This window comes from Monodon monoceros, unplaced genomic scaffold (genome assembly GCF_005190385.1).
Source record: "Monodon monoceros isolate NGI ecotype Baffin Bay Population unplaced genomic scaffold, NGI_Narwhal_1 Super_Scaffold_13, whole genome shotgun sequence".
Classification (NCBI taxonomy): domain Eukaryota; kingdom Metazoa; phylum Chordata; class Mammalia; order Artiodactyla; family Monodontidae; genus Monodon; species Monodon monoceros.
The window spans coordinates 57,969,193-57,990,542 of NW_021703769.1; the positions used below are offsets into that span (position 1 = coordinate 57,969,193).

Genomic DNA, 21,350 nt, shown 5'->3' on the forward strand with positions numbered 1-21,350 from the left:
CAAATGCTGTCTTGGGAATCTCTCCATCTCTTCTCTGCTCTCTTCCGTGACTGTTTCATTCTCAGTCAGGCCCTTCTCTTATGGTTGCAAAGATGGTACCCAGCAGTTCCAAGCCTCCAGTTACCAAGCGACACTGGTGGAAAGAGAATAGCTCTTTCCCAAGAGTTTTAGCAAAAGTCCCATGACTGAATTTCATTGGTCCAGCTTGGGTCATGTGCCCATCCTCTGACCAATCACTATGGTTAGGCTGATTAAGGAAAGTCCCAGAATTTAGGACTTACTCCTCCAAATGGTGTGAGTCAGTTCCATATTGGGTTGCCCAAAAGATGTTAAGATGTTATGGAAAAACCCGAATGAACTTTTTGACCAACCCAATACTTGTGAGAAAAATCTCATTACTTTCCTAAGTCTGATGAAATTGGGATCTGATCCCCCTTACCAGGGGCGCAGGCTTTGGCCACTCAGAAGCTTGTTTCCCCAGGTAGTTCCCACAAGCTTCTCCCAGATAGCCTGGTTCCATCCCCTTATGGCCCCAGGAGTAGACAATATCTCTTACCTTTGCTGCCAAATCTTCCCTTCCTAGCCCCACCCCAGGCTCTTGGAGCTGAGTTGTGCACATGACCAAGGCTGGCCATGGTGACTGCTTCAGTAATGAGCATGTGACTTAAGCTGAGCCAGAGACGAAATGTATTGTATGATTTCCTATTCAACAAGAGGAAATCTCCACTAGGCTGGTGAGATGGAAGCCTGGCCTATGATGCACCATCTTTGCCAGCAGATGGTGAGAGCCCACCTAAGAATTAAGCCCCCACAACGGAAAGCAGAGTCAAGAGACAGAGACAGATCCCCAACAACCTGCCTGAGCCCCTGGATCCAGCTGTGCCTGAAGCTGTTGCACTCCTGACCTTCCAGTGACACAAAACAATACATTTTGCTTCAATGTAAGCTAATTTCAGTGGGATTCTGTTATTTGCAGCTAGATGAACCCTGACTAATGCACTAGACTTCCAAGAAACCAAGGCCCGTTGATTCTCCACTGGCCCAAGACAAACACAGCCCTTCAGAATGCAAAGTTGGTCCTTGAGAGGGATGGAGGGAGGGAAAATATCTCTCATTCTTTTGTGATGACTCAGTAGCTAAAAGAAGCCCTGGTTCATTTCTCAAGCAGGTTATCCTGGCTGACAAACATTACTCATTCCAGCCCCAACGAACCCTGAGGTTGGTGTGGCCCCAGAGAACTTGCTATACTCTAAGCCTCCACAGATTTTCCACATTCATGTGAAAAGCCTGTCTGTGTCATTGCTCCTTTCTCCTCCAGCTCAGAGTCCTGGGAGCTGGGTTTTCTAGAGCTCCAAGAAAACACCTTACAGAATGTCCAGCCAAATCAACACCCCAAAAATGCTTACAATGCACAAGAGGCCACCGGAGATCTTGCCTCTACAGAGTACGCCCAAAGAAGTTGTTCTTGCCCCTTCTTACCGAGTGATGGGCTAGCACAGGACTTCAGAAGCGAGGAGGCAGGTCAGCAGGGGCCAGACGAGGAAACTCTGGCTAAGCCAAAGAGGCAAGACTCTTTCTGGAAGAACCTAGGGTGTATGGGAAGATTCTCAGTTGGGGAAATCAGACACGACTTCATCTTACGTTAGGTTCCCAAGAGACGGAGCCCGAGACGGGGATTTTGGTGCATGTGGCTTTTTGAGGGGGAGGTTCTCAGGAGGAGGTGGTGCCATTCCCTCTGGGCTGGAGCGGAGCGTGGGTAAGATGGATGTGAGTCACTGGCCACCAACACTCACGGCAGCTGGCACACAGCAGCCTGGTAAAGAGGATTTGGGCAGCCCCTTCCTTCCTCCTCGGGACCACACACCTGCTTTCAGGGAAGGGTTACACCTGGCAGGGATGGGGATTCACCAGTGACGGCATAGCGCAGCGGTTGAGAGCCCAGAGCCTTGGGGGCAGGCAGAGCTGGGTTCGAATCCAGGCTCTGGGACACCTCAGGCACCCATCGGGACCTGCAGAGGTGCGCAGCTCCCAGGACCAGGGCGGATGAAGCATGATCGTGTGTTAGGTGCCCCTCCATCCAGAGCCCAGCGTGTGGTGGGTGCCCCACAAGTCTCGGCTTTGTACACATCTCTGAGTGTCCCGGGCCTGAGGGCCGTGGTGGAAGTTCTGGGGTGTATGGGGGGCGCGGGGGGTCTTCCTGTGCCTTCCCAACACCTACAGACACTGACCTTCTACGTGTGCCAGGCGTTACCAGATCCCTGGCTTTTGGGGTGTCTAAACCTTCTTTGTTGGGGGTTCCTGGCTCCCCACTTTCCTTCCCACTCTTAGTCCCTCTGGGTAGAAAAGTACCCTGATTGGCATGAGAGTCAGGTCTGGAACACAAAACTGGAGGTGGGTGGGGTGATTCTAACAGAGGAGCAACGCAGTAAGAGATGAAGGAAGTCTGGTCTTAGCCTTAACCAGAATTGCTTCAAATTCTCCAATGACCCCTAAGACCCGGAGGACAAGTCCCAGCCCCTCATAGGCCATGCTCAAGGGGGAGGTCTCTTGGGCCTCGGTGCTCACCATGGCCCCCTCCTGTACCTTGGCTGCTCAAAATACCTCTCCCATTGTTCCACATGCTCCTGTCCCTGGGCCTTTGCATGTGCTGTTCTCTCTGCCTGGAATGCCTTCCCCTCCTTCTCCAGGGCTACTTGTCCTTCTGCTCTGGCCTCAGGCCTCCCCTGACTCCAGGAAGCCTTCCCTGACCCCGGCTCCTGTGGGTGGGCCCCTCCTTCCCGTTCCCTTCCCACCTCCCCACCCTGTGCCATCTCCCTCCTTGTTCACTTGCCTCCCCAACAAGACAGAGCAGCCCAGAAGGTAGCTGTCAGCCTTGACTGACTTGGTGTTGGCTGTGCCAGATACAGTGTAGGTGCTCAGGAAATAGACGTGGCATGAATGAATGAAAGCCAGTGAGTGGGGTGGGCGGCCCCCCTTGGCCAGTGACGTCAGGTGCCGCCACAAATTATATCCACTTATGTTGCACCAAGCAACACGCTAAGCCAGTGACACTGTCCTCTAAGCTGGCTTTGACCATGGTTTGTGACAGCCAAACATTCCCAGATATACTTATGTATAATATACACCCTCCCCACCTAATTAAAATTGGCCATTGCTTTGGATGCATGGATGACAGGTACCATCCCACGAGTAGAAGCAGCCATGATAATAACAATCATTGCTGCTCTGGATGTACCCAGCTCGGCTAAGCATCATCTGAGTTTTTATTATTATTTTCCCTGTTTTACATTTGTGGAAGCTGAGGCCCAACATGGTTAAAGTTACCTGCCCACAGCAGGTGGTGGAATAGGGATTAAACAGAAAACAAATGACCAGGCTACAGTTAACTGTGCACTGCATGGGGCGGTGGTGTATCAGTTTCCCGGGGCTGCTGCAACAAATTACCACCAACCTGGCTTAAAACAACAGAAATGTATTCTCTCACAGTTCTGGAAGCCAAAAGTTTGGAATCAAGGTGTTACTGGGGTTATTCTCCATCTGGAGGCTTTAGGGGTGAATTCTTCTTGCCTCTTCCAGCTTCCAGGGCTCCAGGCACTCCTCGGCATTCGGCGTCATCACTCCCATCTCTGCCTCCATCTTCACATGGCCTTCCCCTCTGCGTCTCTGTCCCTCAAATTCCACCCCCCCCCCCCGCCACCACCTCCTTTCTCTTATAAAGACACCAGTCACTGGATTTAGGGCCCATCCTAAATCCAGGATGATCTCATCTCAAGATCCCTAATTTGATGACATTTGCAAAGACCCTATTTCCAAATAAGGTCCTATTTACAGGTACCGGCGTTAGGATGCGGACATATCTTTTAGGGGGTTACTATCACTGCACTACAGGTGAGCAGGAACAAGCCATAAGCTGCCCCGCCTCCACGGGGCTGAGAAAGATGAGGAGGGGGGCTTGCCCAGGGAGAGGAGGAGACGGGCAGGCACAGAGATCAGCAGGGACAGAGAGGCCACCAGGCTTCATTCACCACTGGAAACCCCATTTACAGAGGAGGAAGCGGCCAGGGAGGCTGCGAGGCCGCACAGGTCCCACTCAGGACAAATAGCTGTCTCTGACCCTGTGATCCCTGGAGCCTCTCTGGACCCTCTGGGCCAGCATCCTGGCGCATGGGGTCCCTTGGACGGGTCTGGGGGAGGCCTCGCTAAGCCAGACCAGGCTGCTGGCCGGAATCCAGGTCCAAGGCAGACGCCGCCCAGGCCCTGCTTTTGGTTCTGCAAATACCACCGGCCCTGCTCCCTCGAGGACGGAGAGTCCGGCCCCTGTCCGCATGACCATGCTGTGCCCTCAGCCCCCACCAGCGGTCGGAGTTTTCCATGCGCCTCCCCGACCCCCAAAAGGCTGAATGCCTAGAATTCTGCAGGAATTCCCACAGTGGCCCCCACCCCCTCTGGGTCCCCAGTGAAGGAAGCAAACGCCCTTTGCGGCCTGGGGCCGTGGATGGGGGAGGCCCAGGGCAGTCACTGGGGCTGTCATTCCTGGAGGTTTGCTCTTAGACAGGAAAGGATGGCGTCAAAATGGGCCCTATAGATGTTTGCTATGATTATGATATAAACACACAGGTATGTATGAGGCTACGTACCTACACGTAGAGACACACGTAGAGAGACATATGTAACCCCGAATAAAAACTCACATGCAAGTAGATACACAGATACATGGGTACCTACGTGCACACACACACAGAGGCACTCACACACACACAAGTACACAGATACACACAATATAAAAGTGGATGCACGTACGCCACACGCAGGCATGCAAAGTGATGCTCACACACGTACCCACATGCGTGCACACAGACACCAACCCACACAGGGGGACCATCCCAGCCAGCCCTGCATCTGTCCCACTTCCTTTTCAGTAATTCCCCTCCCCCAGCCCCACCACTCCATTGCCCAGCTGTGTATAAGACACATCTGGCCGTGACCACAGGCACCAGAGTCCTTCCTTGACTCTTGAGAGGCGCCTGTGTCATCTCTCAGGTTATAACATGCTGTCACACAGAGGCTGGTTTCTGTCTGTCTGACTAGACACCCCACTGCTGGGCCCAGAGTCTGGTTTCAGGACTCTCAGCTGCACAGCCTGGGACCCTTCTCCCCGCCATCTTCCTGCATCCCCCTCTGCTGGGCCCCATTTCCCAAAGTGGGAAACGAAGCCCAGGTCCCAGCAGCCTCTAACCCCACTCCTCTCCCCACTCCTCTCTCTGTCTCTCTCTGTCACACACACACACACACACACACACACACACACACAGGGAAAACAGATCACAAACCCAAACTGCAGTAGCTCCCTCCCACCTCCCTCATCCAGATTAAGGATCAGTGTCACCAGGGTGACACCTTTTGCCATCAGTGCCCAACCTCTGACCCTGTAGATTGAAACCTTTTGTCTGTGGGACCACAAAGGGCATTTCTGACCCAGGACTCCAGGCTTTTTACTCTCCCAAGGCCTGTGCTGTGGGCCAGCCCCCAGCATTGCCACACTGGGAAGAGTGGATTCGGGGCAGCAGCGCAAAGACCCTGGGTGTTTCTGGGAGAGGAAGCAGGAGGGCAGGGAAGAGCTAGACAGTGAGGCCATCCAGGCGGGGTCCCCGTCCTCCCTGAGCCTCAATGTGCTCATCTGTAAAGGGGGTAAGAACAGCACCATCTGCACGGGGCGTTGCTTGGGGCTGCCCAGGCTGCACCCCTCCCCATGCTTGAAGAAATGTCCACCTTCATGGGTCTCGGTGGGAGAAAGCCCTGCTTCCCACTGGGGACCCTGAGGATGGCAGCCTGGCGTTTTGTCAGCCTCCTGGCAGCTAGGATGCGGGCACGTGCCCCTGGCTGGGGCGATCAGTACACAGGTCCCAGAGTGGCACTAGTCCCACTAAGAAATAGGGATGGGAGCTCCACCACAGGGACAGGGTGGCAGGAACACCCACCCCTGGGGCCAGGCCTGCAGCCGTGGGGCAGAACCCCATCTGAAGTTTCCAGGCATGAGTTTGCTGCCCACTTTCTAGACCGTAGTCAGCACTGGGGCTGAGTTCTCCAGTTTTCTTCCTTTTCCAAGAGATTCCTTTCAGCTTATATCAGCCGGGTCTGTTTCTGTTGCTGGCTGCCGGGTCCAAGGCTCATCACAGCCCCCTAAGACTGCTGTGGGGAGTGAGTAAAACAATCCACTGGAGGACTCAGCTCCGTCACCTGCTAGCCGGGCACCTCAGCACATCACACTCCCTCTCTGGGCCTCAGTCTCCTCAGCTGTAAGATGGGCTGATAATAGTTCTCCACCCCATGTGACATAATAAGAAATAGATATTTCGTTTCTGCCCCCAGCTCCTGACACAGAGCTCCTAAAACCCTCGTAATCTCCTGAGTGATAGGAGAATGTTTTGTTCTAATGAGGTGGCTCTTGGCGGGCACCCGGGGTGAGGGCTGGTCACCAAAAAGGCCAAACCATGATTAGAAGCTTGGAGCTTTCAGCCTCACCCCCATCCTCAGAGAAGGGAGAAGGGCTGGAGATTGAGTTAATGATCCATCATGCCTACATGATGAAGCCGCGATAAAAATCCCCGAAGTATGGGGCTCGGAGAGCTTCTGGGCTGAACACATCCATGTGCTGGGAGGGTGGTGAACCCCATCTCCATGGGGACAGAAGGTCCTGTGCTCAGGACCCTTCCAGACCTTACCCTGTGTATCTCTTTATCTGGCTGTTCATCTGTATCCTTTACCATATCCTTTCTGATAGGCTGGTAAATGCAAGTGTTCCTGAGTTTTGGGAGCCATTCCACCAAATTATCAAACGTGGGCGGGGGTTGTGAGAACCTCTGACTTTGTGGGCAAGTCAGACAGAAGTAGGGGCGCTCTGGCGAGCTCCTGTGGCTGGCATCTGAAGTGCGGGCAGTCTGCGGGACCGAGCCCTAACCTGTGGTCTGATACCCAACTCCAGGTAGGTAGTGTCAGAATTGAATTGAATTATATGATACCCGGTTGGTGTCTGGAGAATTGGTTGGTGTGGAGGAAAACCCCACATATTTGGTGTCAGAAGTGCTGTGAGTAGACAGCTTTCTTTTATCCTCATGGGGATGGTGTGAGCATTAAATGAGATAATGCAGGAAGAATTTGCCATGGGTAGCATTTGCCTTAACATGGTAACAGCAATGATTTATTTGGTTTTTATGAAATAAGGACCGAGTAGGGGTCCTCAAATTCAGAGAATCTGTAGATCTGGATAGGAAAAAAATTACGTTTTTGTTTTCACTAGCCTGTAACTGAAATTTAGTGTCTAACTTCAATTCCTGAGGTAGCAACATCCATGGACCTGTGACTTTGTCACCAACAAGAATCGCAGGTATTTTTATATCCTATGACTGTCATATATATGACATAGCTGGCTTCTTTTGTAACCTGTGGGGGGTTTTTTTGCATTGAAAAAGACTATTCTGAATATTAAACTTAGTTATTAAAATACATGCCAAAAAATACATGCCAAACTGTTTAAAGGGACGGGTACTGATGTTAGCAACTTATTTTGAAATTTATCAAAAAATAAAATAAAATGGCTAGACAGAGTTATAGATGGATGGAGAGATAAAGAGATGGAGGAATGGAGAGATAGAGGGATGGATGCATGGATGGAAAAAGGGATAGAGAGAGGGGTAGAGGGATGGATGGAGAGAGGGGTGAAGGGACGAAGGGATGGATGGATGAATAGATGAGTAGAGGGATGGATGGATGGATGGATGAATAGATGAGTAGAGGGATGGAGGGATGAGGGATGGATGGATGGATAGATATAACAACATGCTATCTGGGCATTCACTGCTCAAGTCTTTCAACTTTTCTGTATGTTTGAACATTTTCACAATAAAATGTTGGGGGAAGATTTCTAAGAGAAAAGGATGAAACCGAGAAAGAAAAAGACATTCAAAGCCTGAAGAAAGAAAGAAGACTCATCTTAAAGATCATCCTTATCATTGAGTCCTTATCAAAGTCAGAGTATACAGAGAAGAAAATGAACAAAAGAAGCACCAAAAGCAGACACATAATGCAGGACTTAAGTAACTGTAACATTAAGGGGGGAAAATTAAGTTTTCCCTATAAAGAAAGTTCAATGTCTAGGCTGTATTGTCCATGTGATGCCCAGTGGCCACCTGTGGTCACTGAGCAGTTGAAATACAACTGGTCAGATCTGAGATGTGCTGTAAAATATACACCGGATTTTGAAGACTTAGTACCAAAAAAAGAGAATGGAAAATAGCTCTGGAATATTTTAAAATATTGATTACATGTTGAAATGTTAATATTTTGGATATATCAGATTAAATAAAATATATTGTTAAAATTAATTTCCCATGCTTTTTTTTTTTTTAATGCAGCTATAAGAAAATTAAGATGACATATGTGGCTAAATTAGTTATATTTCTACTGGGTAAGACTGGTTTAAAGGAAGTGTCTACTGTGAAAATTCTGAGTTTACCAAGCTGCATGCATTTCTCTTATGCTGCTAGAATTATTCTTCTTCTTTCAATGGTTGACCAGACATGGATACGCCAAGGGAATGATTGTTGCCCTTTGCTTACCTTTGGGGGAGTACCTGCTTTTTCCATTTTTCTTGTGGTCTGTACCTCTGGGAGATACGATGTCAAACTAGTGTTTAAGATATTTGGAAATAAAATAAAATCCTTACAAAATAAAAATATTTTTTAGGACTTCCCTGCTGGCACAGTGGTTAAGAATCTGCCTGCCAACGCAGGGGACACAGGTTCGAGCTCTGGTCTGGGAAGATCCCACATGCCGCGGAGCAACTAAGCCTGTGTGCCACAACTACTGAGCCTGCACTCTAGAGCCCGCGAGCCACAACTACTGAGCCTGCGTGCCACAACTACTGAAGCCCGTGCACCTAGAGCCCATGCTCTGCATCAAGAGAAGCAACTGCAATGAGAAGGCCGTGCACTGCAAAGAAGGGTAGTCCCTGCTCGCTGCAACTAGAGAAAGCCTGCGTGCAGCAACAAAGACCCAACGCAGCCAAAAATAAAAATAAATAAATAAATAAAAAGAAAATTTTAAAAATATATATTTTTTAGAAGAAATATCCAGTCTTAAATCAACAGAAATAAATTCAGGTACATCTTTCAGAACAAAACAAAGCATGTTTTTGGAAGGGGTGCTTGGACCCCAGAAGGGTCCTCAGTGAATCAGGATGTCCGAGCTGGGTCCCCTGCCCTCCAGCCCTTTGAGAATCATGTGGTTTCTGACCAGGATCTTCCTGTTTTCAGATGATTCTGCCACAAACAGATGGTCATCACAAAAACATGAGGCACCATGTGACAGTCGCCTGGCCCTTCTTGTGGGCAGTGGCCCCTGCCCTGACTGGGGCAGGCACAAGGTTTAGTCCCTCTGGGCCCTGCTCCAGAGTAAGGAGACCTCGGGAGGAATCTGGCCAAAGTGACAGTGGCTCCATCCTCTGGCCAGAGAGTGGCATGGAGCTAAGTCAGGGTCTCAGCACCCTGGATATTTACCCCAAAGGCAGCTTGGGAGGGGGGATACCTGGGCTCTGGGAGGTGGGGCCAGGCAGGGCCAGCTGTCACTATCATCAGCAACTTATTGCGAGGCATTTCCTGGACTGGGGCTCCTCTTGTACTGCTCACCTCTCCAGGCCTGAGCCTTTCTCTTCCTTATTAACATATTGTAATCGTGTTCCAGGAGCTGTCACCACACAAACATCATCTCATTTCATCCCTACTCATCCTTGAAGAAGGAGCTATCATCACATTTCCTAATTCACTGATAAGAAAGCTGAAGCACAGAGAGGTTAAGTGACTGGTTGAAAGTCACACAGCTCAGGACCCACAGTCTTGACAACCACTCTGTACTGCCTCTTCGCAGAAGGGTCAGAAACCCAGGTACTCCATTCCAATAAACAAATTCCTACTGCTCACCAGCATCTCTACCCAGGAGAGCTGCTCCTCCCCCAGATGCCCCACATCCTCAGGGCATCACTACCCACCAGTCACCCAGCCAGACACTCAAGCCTGACAACGCTTCCTCCACAGTCATAAGTGTCTCTGGCGTCAGGCCCTTTCTCTCCAACCCTTCCCCTCACTATCAACTGTGTGACCTGGGGCAAGTCACTTGACTTCTCTGTGCCTCAGTTTCCCCATCTGTAAAATGGGGATAATGATAGGTCTATTTCATAGAATCATCATGAGGTCAAAGTGATTTTTTTTATTTGTTATTTGTTTGTTTATTTTGGCTGCATCGCATGGCTTGTGGGATCTCAGTTACCCAACAGGGGATTGAACCCGGGCTACGGGTGAAAGCCCAGAATCCTAATCACTAGGCCACCAGGCAACTCCCACAGTGATTTTTAAATTAAGAAACACACACACGCACATAACACTGTAAATCAACTGTACCCCAATAAAAGTTAAAAAAAACAAACCAAACAAAAAACCCCCACATTGTAAAGCCAACTATACCCCAATAAAAGTTAAACACACACACACACACACACAGACACACACACATATATACATAGGGGCTTATCATGACACCTGGCACACAGTAAGAGCTCAACACTATTTAACTGTCATCTGCATCCAGAGCTCGGCACAGCGGATGGGACCCAGAGACCGCACAGCAGATGTCCGGGAGGCCACAGATGGTTTCCTGGGAAAGGCAATCATGTCCCTCCCCAGCCAGGGGTCCTGTGGTGCTGTCCCCATGAGCCCGAGCATGAAGCATGAACTCCTCAGGCTGTCTCATGAGTCCCAGCTGATGTCACCTACCCTCTCCTCCCCACAGAGCTCCCTCCAGTGAGCTGCTGCTCCCCTGCCCTTCTCCCCCCTCCCACCCCCGATGCCCTGCACAGCCGGCTCCTTCTCACGCTTCAGGGCTCGGCCCACATCCGTGTCTCTCTGCCCCAGGTCACAGCACATGGCTTTTCTCCCTCTGGGCCCCACAATTTGTCAGTTTGGACCTGCTTGTCTGTTGACTGTCCCCCAACTGGAATGTTGTGCTGTAAGGGGCCGGACCTCGTCAGGTGCTCACAGCTGGATCCCTCCAGCAGGCACACCTGGTAGGTGTGTCAACAAGTGTTTGTGGAATGACCAAATGCTGGAATCAGTGAAGGAACAAATGGGGTCTGGTCCCAACGCTCATTTTGCAGCCTGGGAAGCCAAAGCGGAGATGAGGTGACGTCACAGGTCACATACACAGTGGGTGGCAGAACCAGACTGAGGTTATTATTACGAAATATTTCATAAGGACAAGGGGGCACATGCCATGCAGACAGAGCTCTGGATGGCTTCCTCTTTGATTTGCCACCAGCCCTGGTGACACAGGCAGCTGAAGGCTCCATGAATCACTGCCCTTCATCCCAATCACAGTCACCCCTGTGCCAGTGGAGGGACTGGCTGCGAGGTCTTTTCATTTGATGCTGGGATGGGGGCTCAGGATCCCCCCTCTGGCAGGTCACAAGAACACCCCATGGGATGGGAAATCACGTCTTAACATCTGAGTCACAGCCACGGTGTAGAATGGCATCGCCGGTAAGCATGACTCCATGACATCCATTCCAAACTCATCCCAGCCTGTTTCTCCCCTCCACACAGCTCGGCTGTATTCAAGTCGGCTCACTGGCAAGATGCTGCCACGGAGGAAGGAAGCAAGCCCAGAGAGGACAGAGCTGGTTTGGGGTGGGCAACCTGGACCCTTGTCCCTTGTGGAGGGAGAGAACCAGGTCATGATACCCAGAAGAGCCAGGCCCACTAGGTGCCTATAGTGCTGAGTCCTCACCTCCACCCTCATGAAATGGGCAGAACTGTTTTATCTCCACAGATGCAGAAACAGGGCTCAGAGAGGTTGAGGGCTTTGCCCAGGGTCACACAGCTGGCCAGAATTACCTCGGGGCTGGAACTCCAGAGCCTTACACGCAGCGTTCCAGCTGATCGCAATCCACACTCCACCACGTGCCAAGTGTTTAGAACACATCACTGCCTTTAGTTTTTTTTACAACAAACCTATGAGCCACGTGCTATTGTTAGCCCTGTTTTACAGAGGAGGAAACTGAGGCTTGGATAAGGGAGGCCATTTGCCCAGAGTCCACAGTCGGGGGCTGACAGGGGTGGGATTCGAACCCAGTGCATCTCCAGGGCGCATGAGCTTCCCTCTGCACCCGACCTCCTCCTTCATCATCGACTCTTGGCTTCCGCACAGTTGGGCAGGAGCAGGACGGCTGACCCACACTGTGACCTCTGGGCCAAGGACACGGGTCTGCAACCACCTTCCTGCCCCAGGACTGCTTTCCCAGGCCTCCGGCTCTCCTAGCATTTGTGTAACTGGTCATTTTATTCACTTGTATGGCCTCCTGCCTTGGCCCTGCCTGATCCCCCATCCCCAGGAGCCCCTTTGAAAGAGTAAACGGAGCTGGAATGAGGGACTGACGCTGACGGATGGACAGATAGCCAGACAGCCTGGAGGCAGATGAGGACACAGCCGAGGGACCCAGACAGCTATGGTGAGTGTGAGAAAGCAGGTGATATACACGTGAAATGCTGGCGACAGATGTGAGCGAGGCAGATAAAGGAGCCTGGGTCACTGCAGAGCAGAGCAGAAGTAAAAATGCTGATTTATCACCAGCTGGACACGGCCCCTGGAGGCTAAGTGTGTGACTTTTAAAGAAATACCCTGAAAAATGGGTCTGGCTCAGCCAAGAGCCTTGGAATCCTTTTTTTTTCCCTAATAGCTGAGATATAGTTCACATACCATACGGTTCACCCATTGAGTGTACATTTCAATGATTTTTAGTATATTCAGAGTTGTGCAACCATCACACAGTCCAGTTTAGAACATTTTCATCACCTCAGAAAGAAACCCCGTACCTTTTATTATCACCTCCCTGTTCCTTGTGCCCACTCCCCATAACCTTAAGCACCCGCTAATCTTTTTGTCTCTATAGATTTGCCTATTCTGGACATCTCCTATGAGTGGAATCATGTACTTTGGGGCCTTTTGTGTCTTTAGCATAATGTTGTCAAGGTTCACCCATGTTGTAGCACGTAGGAGTACTTCATTTCTTGGGGAGGGATAAATTAGGATTAACAGATACACACTACTATATATAAAATAGATAACCAACAAGGACCTACTGTATAGCACAGGGAATTCTATTCAATATTTTGTAATAACCTAAAATGGAAAAGAATCTGAAGAATATAGATATATATAAGTATAACTGGATATATACAGAATATAGAATATATATAGGTCACTTTGCTGTATACCTAAAACTAACGCAAAATTGTAAATCAACTATACTTCAATAAAAAAATAAAAATAAAATACTTCATTTCTTTTTATTGACCAGTAACATTTCGTGGTACAGATACACCACATTTTGTTTATCTACTCATCCGACTGACTGACAGGGTTGTTCCTTTTGGTATTACGAATAATGCCGCTACGAACCTCCCTGTACAAATTTCTGTGTGTTTCTACTTCTCTTGGGTCCACACCTAGGAGTGGAAGTGCTGGTCATATGGGAAAGAACCTTGGAATCTTCTTCCAGATTTAGAGATCCTCCATAAACACAGAGGCAAGAAATTCTACAAATAATCCCAGCACATCTTATGCAGGCTTCCTGCATGCCAGGTCCTGTTCTATATTCACTTGTAGAATCTTCACAGCAATATACTGATGAGACACTAGCATTATCTCAATGGTACAGACAAAGAAACTGAGGCACAACTCTGCCTGGCTCCTGAGAACCTGCTCTTAACACTAGACCAGAACAAGGTTTGTGATGGGTGAGAACAAGACCAAGGGCACCCGTGAGTCACACCCCAAGGACCTGAAGCAGTGGCTTCCCCTCCCTTCCTGGTGTGACCCCAAGGGACAAGCATCTCCCCCGGTGAGGAGCCCACTGAGGGCCCCCAGGCCTAGCCACACCCCTCCATCCTGGCTGAGATTTTTCAAAGGAGGGGAGGGGGTGGGCTGGGGGAGATCTTTCCTCTGCCATCAGCGAATCTGACCACTTCCCTCTCCCCTCTCCCCCACGTCAGGACAATGGTCAAAAACTCGGTCCAAAAGCATTTAGTGAGCACTTACTACATGCCAGGCACTGCGCTGTGCACAGAAGATCCTGCCAGGAGCAAAACAGACACAACCCCTGGAGCTGACACTCTAGGCGGGAGAAAGACAATACACTGCATAATAATAAATATATACGGCCCCCATAGCAGCGGGTTCCTCCTGGCAACCGATACACGCACCCCTCCTCTGTCGCAGAACAAAGGACCCCATTCCCTCCCCACAGGGGATGGGTACAGCAGTGGGGTTGGCCAGGTGCCACGTGACGCACGCACACACTTAAGCAGGGCAAAGGGGCACACATTGGGTCTGAAACAGGAAAGACATCCTCACACAAGGTGATGAGGCTGAGGGGCCTCTTTAGTTCCTGGTAAGGAAGTGTTCTAGGCCCAAGGCCATTCTATGAGACCAAGTCCAGGTTAAAAGACTGAACACTCAAGACCCCTTCCCAGCACGAGGCAATGCAAATCAAACCCAAACATCTACAGCTGGAGGCAAACGCAGAGGTGAGCTTAGTCCAGGGTTTCTCAATATCAGCCATACTGACATCTGCGGCTGGAGAACCCTCTGCTGTGGAGGGCTGTCCCATGCACTGCAGGGTGTCAGCAGCATCTCTGCATTCTACCCACTAGATAACAGCAGCGCTCCCCACCCTGCAGCTGCAATAGCCATCCAAGTCTTCGGGGTTACAATCACCACCCCCACCAGTTGAGAACCACTGATCTAGATAAACCGTGTCCGATTACAGATGGGGAAACGGAGGCCGAGAGAGGTTAAAGAATCAGAACAGCTACCCACAGACTGGGCACCTACCTGGTGTTGACCCGACGCCAAGGGCTCTAGACGTTATCATCTTGAATCTTTGGCACCATCCTAGGAGGGAGGCGTTACCACCTCCCTTTCACACATGCAGAATCTGAAGCTCAGAGAGGCCAAGGGACTTTCCCCGGGCCACACAGCAGGTGAGTGGCCATCAGAACAGGGCATCCCTGACTTGGGGCCCAAGCAGCCACCTCCAAGAGCTGAAGGTGAGGTTCATTGAGGGAGTTTTGGTAAACAGGCAACAGCTGCTGGCAAATTCTTTAATTCCATCTGTTGACACGTCTGTCATCAACTGCAAACATCTGTGGGTTTCCACTGGGGTCCGCTCGACTCCTTCCCGTCCCCGTGGTCTGTCAGGCATGCGCAGAATTACAGGTTTCCGAGCTGATGGGCCACCTTTGGCCTGTATTATCCCGGGTCTCAGTGGGCAGGTGGCCCTGGTGAATATGTAACCATGTGTCATAATAAAATCATAAGCTGTCAGAGCTGGATGCAGCCTCAGAACGTACCTGATTCAGCATCTGTGTTCTCCAGGCAGGAACTGGGGGCCGGGGGGTGAGGGGAACACCATGCTCAAGGTTACACAGGGAGCTGGGGCGGGGCCAGAAAGAGGACCAGCTGAGGTAGAATGTACATAGCATACAATTCACTCTCTCACAGCGTACAGTTCAATGGCTTTTAGTATATTCCTAGAACTGTGCAACCATTCTCACAATCCATTTGAGAACATTCTCATCATCCTTCCCAAAACCATTGCCAATCACCCCACCCCACCCTCGTTTTCCTCCCCCAACTCTCCAAGCCCCTGACAACCACTAATTTCTGTCTTTATGGATTTGCCTATTCTGAATGTTTCATGTAAATGGAATCATACAGTCTCTGGTCTTTGGTGACTAGCTTCTTTCACTTCGCATAATGTTTTCAAGATTCATCCGTGTCTGTAACAGGGCTGCATTCCTCTTTAAGGATGAATAATATTCCATTGTATGGATAGACCACATTCTATGTGTCTGTTCATCCACTGATGGACATTTCCATTGTTGCCACTAGACTGTTTTCTTGGTAATAACTTCCATTGATTGAGAGCTTCCTGTGTGCCAGCCTGAGCACCTGACTTGCAGACAGATCAAACAGCCCTGGAGGAGGCAAAATTTTTCCCATTTCACAGTCAGGGAAACCGAGGCTCAGAGGAGCCAAGGGACCAGCTCAAGGCTCCAAATCAGAGGTGTTCTCAGAGGCCCCCAACTGGCAGCCTGGGGGCCAACATGAAATGCACTCTGGTTTGGCCTGAAAAGCATTTCATAGTTGCTTGAATTAGCTGCAAACATTTGAAACTTCAGGGTTTTTTGTGTTAAAAAATAAAAGGATTTCTAGCTTCTCTTGAAAAAAATAATAAAAAATCACAAGATCTAGCCACACAGGGCCTGTCTTTCCCTTTCCAGGAGTTTAGAGACAGCTCCTGAGAGATGTGCTGTCCCCTCAGGACAGGACTGTCCTGGCCCACCTGCTGGGTTAGGGTGACCCACCATCCAGCTTGCCCAGGACTGTCCCAGCTTTAAAACTGAAGGTACAGGGCCCAGGAAACCCCTCAGTCCTAGGCAGGCGGGATGGCTGGTCACCCTACTGGCCTGGAAGCCCCATCGCCTGCCAACCCTGCCACCCATCACTCCCCCCAAGACCCTTACACTATAAGTCACACATCAGCTTTGGTCCAGGGTCTGGTGTTTTCAGCTATGGTTTTCTTCTACCATTTCTCCCCCTGCCCACATTCTCCAGGCCCCAACTTCTCATGCGTCCTGGGCAAAATGAGAAATATAAAGAGTCTGAATTCTTCATTAACCTGGACTAACTCCATTTCAACTCTTGTCCATTCTGAGATGGAGGCCTTCCTGCTGTTATGAACCTCCTTTCTTTTATGAAACAATAGGGGAGGGGAGATCGTTGGTGAGGTTTTTAATGTCTTCATTAGGTAAAATAAAAAGTTAGCCATCTCATGTCCAACCTCAATTTTTTTTTTTTTTTTTCTCTGTATGCGGGCCTCTCACTGCTGTGGCCTCTCCCGTTGCGGAGCACAGGCTCCGGACACGCAGGCTCAGCGGCCATGGCTCACGGGCCCAGCCGCTCCACGGCATGTGGGATCTTCCCGGACTGGGGCACGAACTCGTGTCCCCTGCATCAGCAGGCGGACTCTCAACCACTGCGCCACCAGGGAAGCCCCAACCTCAATTTTTTAAAATAAACTTTAAATTTTAGAATAGATTTAGAGAAAAATTGTGAAAGGAGCACAGAGAATTCCATATACTCATATCCAACTTCCCCTGTTATTAACATTGATACATTATTATTTACTAAGGTCTGTGCTTTATTCAGGTTTCCTTAGTTTTTTTCCTAAAGTCTTTTTTCTGTTCCAGGATCCCATCCAGGACACCACATTACATGTAGGTTCCTCTGGACTGTGACAGTTTCTCAGACTTTCCTGGCTTTTGATCACCTTGACACTTTTCAGGAATATTTATCAAGTCCCTCAACTGGGATTTGTCTGATGGTTTTCTCATGATTAGAATGGGGTTGTGGGGGCTTTCCTGGTGGCACAGTGGTTAAGAATCCACCTGCCAATGCAGGGGACATGGGTTCGAGCCCTGGTCCGGGAAGATCCCACATGCCGCGGAGCAACTAAGGCCGTGTGCCACAACTACTGAGCCTGTGCTCTAGAGCCCGTGAGCCACAACTACTGAGCCCACGTGCCACAACTATTGAAGTCCGCACGCCTAGAGCCCGTGATCTGCAACAAGAGAAACCACTGCAATGAGAAGCCCACACACCACAATGAAGAGTAGCCCCCGCTCGCCACAACCAGAGAAAGCCCGTGTGCAGCAACGAAGAACCAACACAGCCAAAAATAAATAAATAAATAAATTAAGAAAAAAAAAAATGGGGTTGTGGGACTTCCCTGGCCGACGGACTTCCCTGGCCGTCCAGCGGTTAAGACTGCACTTCTACTGCAGGGGACACAGGTTGGATCCCTGGTCAGGGAACTCAGATCCCGCATGCCATGCGGGTTGTGTATTTTGGGAAGAAGACCCCAGAGGTGAAAGGCCATTTTCATCACCATCATATCAAGGGTACGTGCCATGAAGATGACCTATCATGGTTGGTGGTGACCTTGATCACCTGGCTGATCGAGGTAAATAATTTGGAATTCTTTTGTGTGGGAAATTCATCTCTCCTCCAAATTAAAAACCTATCATATATATATATATGATATATATATATTTTAACTTTCTATCAGCAAAGCCCTAATCCTGGCTTCTCCACTGCAGGCTCCAGCTGGCCATATGGGATTTGCCAGGGAGAGACAGAGCCCCCTCTGTGTGCCAGGCCTATGTGGGGTATTTTTATATCACATAAAAGGGTGCTTTCTGGCAAAATGCGGCTCAGCCTCCCCAATTTACAGAAGAGGCTCAGAGAGGCGAATGGAGCCCCAGGTCACACGCTGTGAGTGGCAGCTGCTGGGTTTGAACCCACTTCTCACCTCCCTCCCCAGCCACCCCTGAGCCGGCTTGCTAAAGATAACTGCTAGCAGCAGGAAGACACCCAGGCCACGGAGGCGGGGAAATTATACCAGGCTGGATCCTCCGCTCTCAACCCACGGGGTCCCACCCACCCGCAGGGAGACATCCCACGGCGCGGACCTTCAGCTGCTGCTGCTCCGGAAACCTGGAGTTAGAAAATGGAAAAGGTCTGGAGATGAACCGCAGGACGCCCCAGCCAGAAGGGCGCCACCTGGCGTCGCCCCCCCCCCCAGCGCCCTTTATACGGGGCCTGGTGGGCGCCCACCCACTGGGAGAAGCCTGAACATGTCTTTAAGGGAGTCTTGGCTTACTCCCCGGACCACATCCTGAGGCTCATCTTCATCATCCCCCTGCCTCCAGCGGGGCTGGGCTGGGCAGTGGTGAAACCCGGTGGGCTACTCCTGAAGGAAAGTCTGGGAGTCCTGGACCCCACTCTTGACCTCTAAGGTTCCCCTGGTGCCCTGGGAAATGCAGCTCAGGTCCCCCCCCCCCCCACTGGACTGGGAGGTATCCTGAGAGGCTGATCTACCCCTTGGGAGAGCCCTTCCTGATCTGTGGGCCTGGGGGGTCCTCCTCTGTAAACTGGGGGTAAGAGCTGACTCCCCGGGAACTGCCCAGTCCCCTGCTTCCAACCCGGACGCAGCTGGCCCAGCCGCCTCTGACGGGGTCCTCTCGGCCTCCGTGGCGCGTCCCCTGCTCTCTGCCACCCCCTGCAGGCCATGTATGGAAGGGCAACTTGGCTGAAAGCACCCAGAAGGAGACTGAGAACTAGGTTTCCAGACCGGCATTCCTGGGTTCCCATCCCGGCTCTACCACCTGCTAATGGAAACTCAAGTGTGCCACTGAACCCCTCAAAACTTAACCCAATGCTTTGTCATTTATAAAATGCATATAAACAGGTGAGGAGGACATCTATGCGTCTCTGTGGTAACATTTGCCCAGGAAATTATTGCCTCCAGCCTTGTCCACTCTGCATCCTCAATGCTGTTGTGTCCACCCACCCACCTCTGCCCGGGCTGGGCCTTCATCCTCTCTCCTGAATCACTGCCTAGACCTTCAAGTGGCCTCCAGTCTCCACTTTAATCCACCCTCCTAACTCCACCCAGGGTTCTCTTTCTAAAACACAGATCTCATGAGTAACTCTCCTGCATGCAATACTCAGTGGTCCTCTATCGATAAAGTCACACCCTTCACAACATTCAAAACCTTTTCCCTCATATCTGTCAGAATGGCTATTATCAAAAAGACAAGAGAAAAAAAAAAAAAGACAAGAGATAACAAGGGCTGGCGAGGATGTGGAGGAAAGCGAACTCTAGTGTATAGCTGGTGGGAATGCAACTTGGCTCAGCCGCTATGGAAAACAGTATGGGGTCTCCTCAAAAAATTAAAAATCTAAATACCATATGGTCCAGCAATTCCAGTCCTGGGTATATATCCTAAGAAAATTAAACCACTATCTCGAAAAGATATCTGCATGTTCATTGCAGCGTTACTTACAGTAGCCAAGACATGGAAACCACTGAAGTGTCCATCGATGGATGAATGGATAAAGAAAATGTGGTATACATATACAACGGAATAGTACTCAGCTATAAAAGAGAATGAAATCTTGCCATTTGTTACAACATGGATGGATCTTGAGGGCATTATGCTGAGTGAAATAAGTCAAAGAAAGAAAACTACTGTATGATCTCACTTTACAGGTGCAATCTAAAAAAGCTGAATGATACAGAAAACAGATTGGTGATTGCCAGAGGCCAGGGGGGCAGGTAGGACTGGGGAGGCATGAAATGGGTGAAGGGGGTCAAAAGGTACAAACTTCCAGTTATAAGATAAATAAGTTCTGGGAATATAACATACAGCATGGTGATTATAGTTAACAATAATGTATTGTATAGTTGAAAGCTGCTAAGAGAGGAGATCTTAAAAGTTCTCATCACAAGAAAAAAAATGTAACTATGCAAGGCGATGAATGTTAACTAAACTTATTGTGGTGTCATTTTACAATATATACATATATCAAATCATTATGTTGTATGCCTGGAACTAATACAATATTACATGTCAAATGTATCACAAAAAAACCCAAAAAACAAAAAACCTGTTAGACCGGGGCCTTGTCTTGTCTCTGATCCAGTCATTTACCATTTCTTTTTCCATCCTGGGCTCCTGCATATGAATCCACTGGCACCCTCTGCACCCCCTCACCCTATGGTGATTCCCAAATCTGGGCCTTTGCATGTGCTATTCCTGCTGCTGGAAGACACTGCCTGTATCTCTGTCCACTATTTGTCATTCAGGATACAGCTCAAATGTCCCCACTGCTGAAAAGCCTTCTTTCCTTCCCACTCCCTGCCCTGCCCTGCCCAGAGAAGAGTGGGTCCCTCCTTTGACTTGTCCTTCAGGCATCTGCTCGGGATCCACCTCCTCCAGGAAGCCATCCCTGACCACCCCATACCCCCAAGGTCTTGAGTTGGGATAGTGTGCCTTTGGTCTGTCTGACCTTGGGTAATGAGCGCTGTGAGGTCAGGGGCTGTGTCTGAGTACTCGGGTATCCCTGACCCAACCACGGCTCGGCATGGAGGAAGAAGTCAGTTGGGGTTTGGTGGATGGGTGAATAAATGAATGAATGAACGAAAGAATTTGGACAAGCAAGTTAGAACTGGTGATCACAGGAAGGGTTCTTGAGTGCTACTTGGAGGACCCCTTGGCTTCACGGGAGGTAGAAAAGGCTTTGCTCTGACACAGATCATGGCTCCTTTGACCCTATCTAAGCCTGTTTCTCCACAGGCAAACTTGGGAAAATATTAAGCCATTGCCCAGGTGGTTATA

At 49.9% G+C, this 21,350-nt stretch overlaps 1 protein-coding gene across 4 annotated transcripts in view; it reads right to left on the reverse strand.

Moving 5' to 3' along the window:
- The window catches only part of LITAF (lipopolysaccharide induced TNF factor), a 110,796-nt gene that overhangs the window by 62,360 nt on the left and 27,086 nt on the right, over positions 1 to 21,350 (reverse strand). For 3 of the 4 annotated variants that reach the window (XM_029219665.1, XM_029219666.1, XM_029219667.1), the window contains exon 4: positions 14,938 to 15,383. In XM_029219665.1, coding sequence (XP_029075498.1) covers positions 14,938 to 14,977 — 40 coding nt within the window. In that variant the 5' untranslated portion in view covers positions 14,978 to 15,383. Of the gene's footprint in view, positions 1 to 1,479; positions 1,587 to 14,937; positions 15,384 to 21,350 lie in introns of all 4 variants that reach the window. The other variant, XM_029219668.1, reaches the window with a different exon arrangement.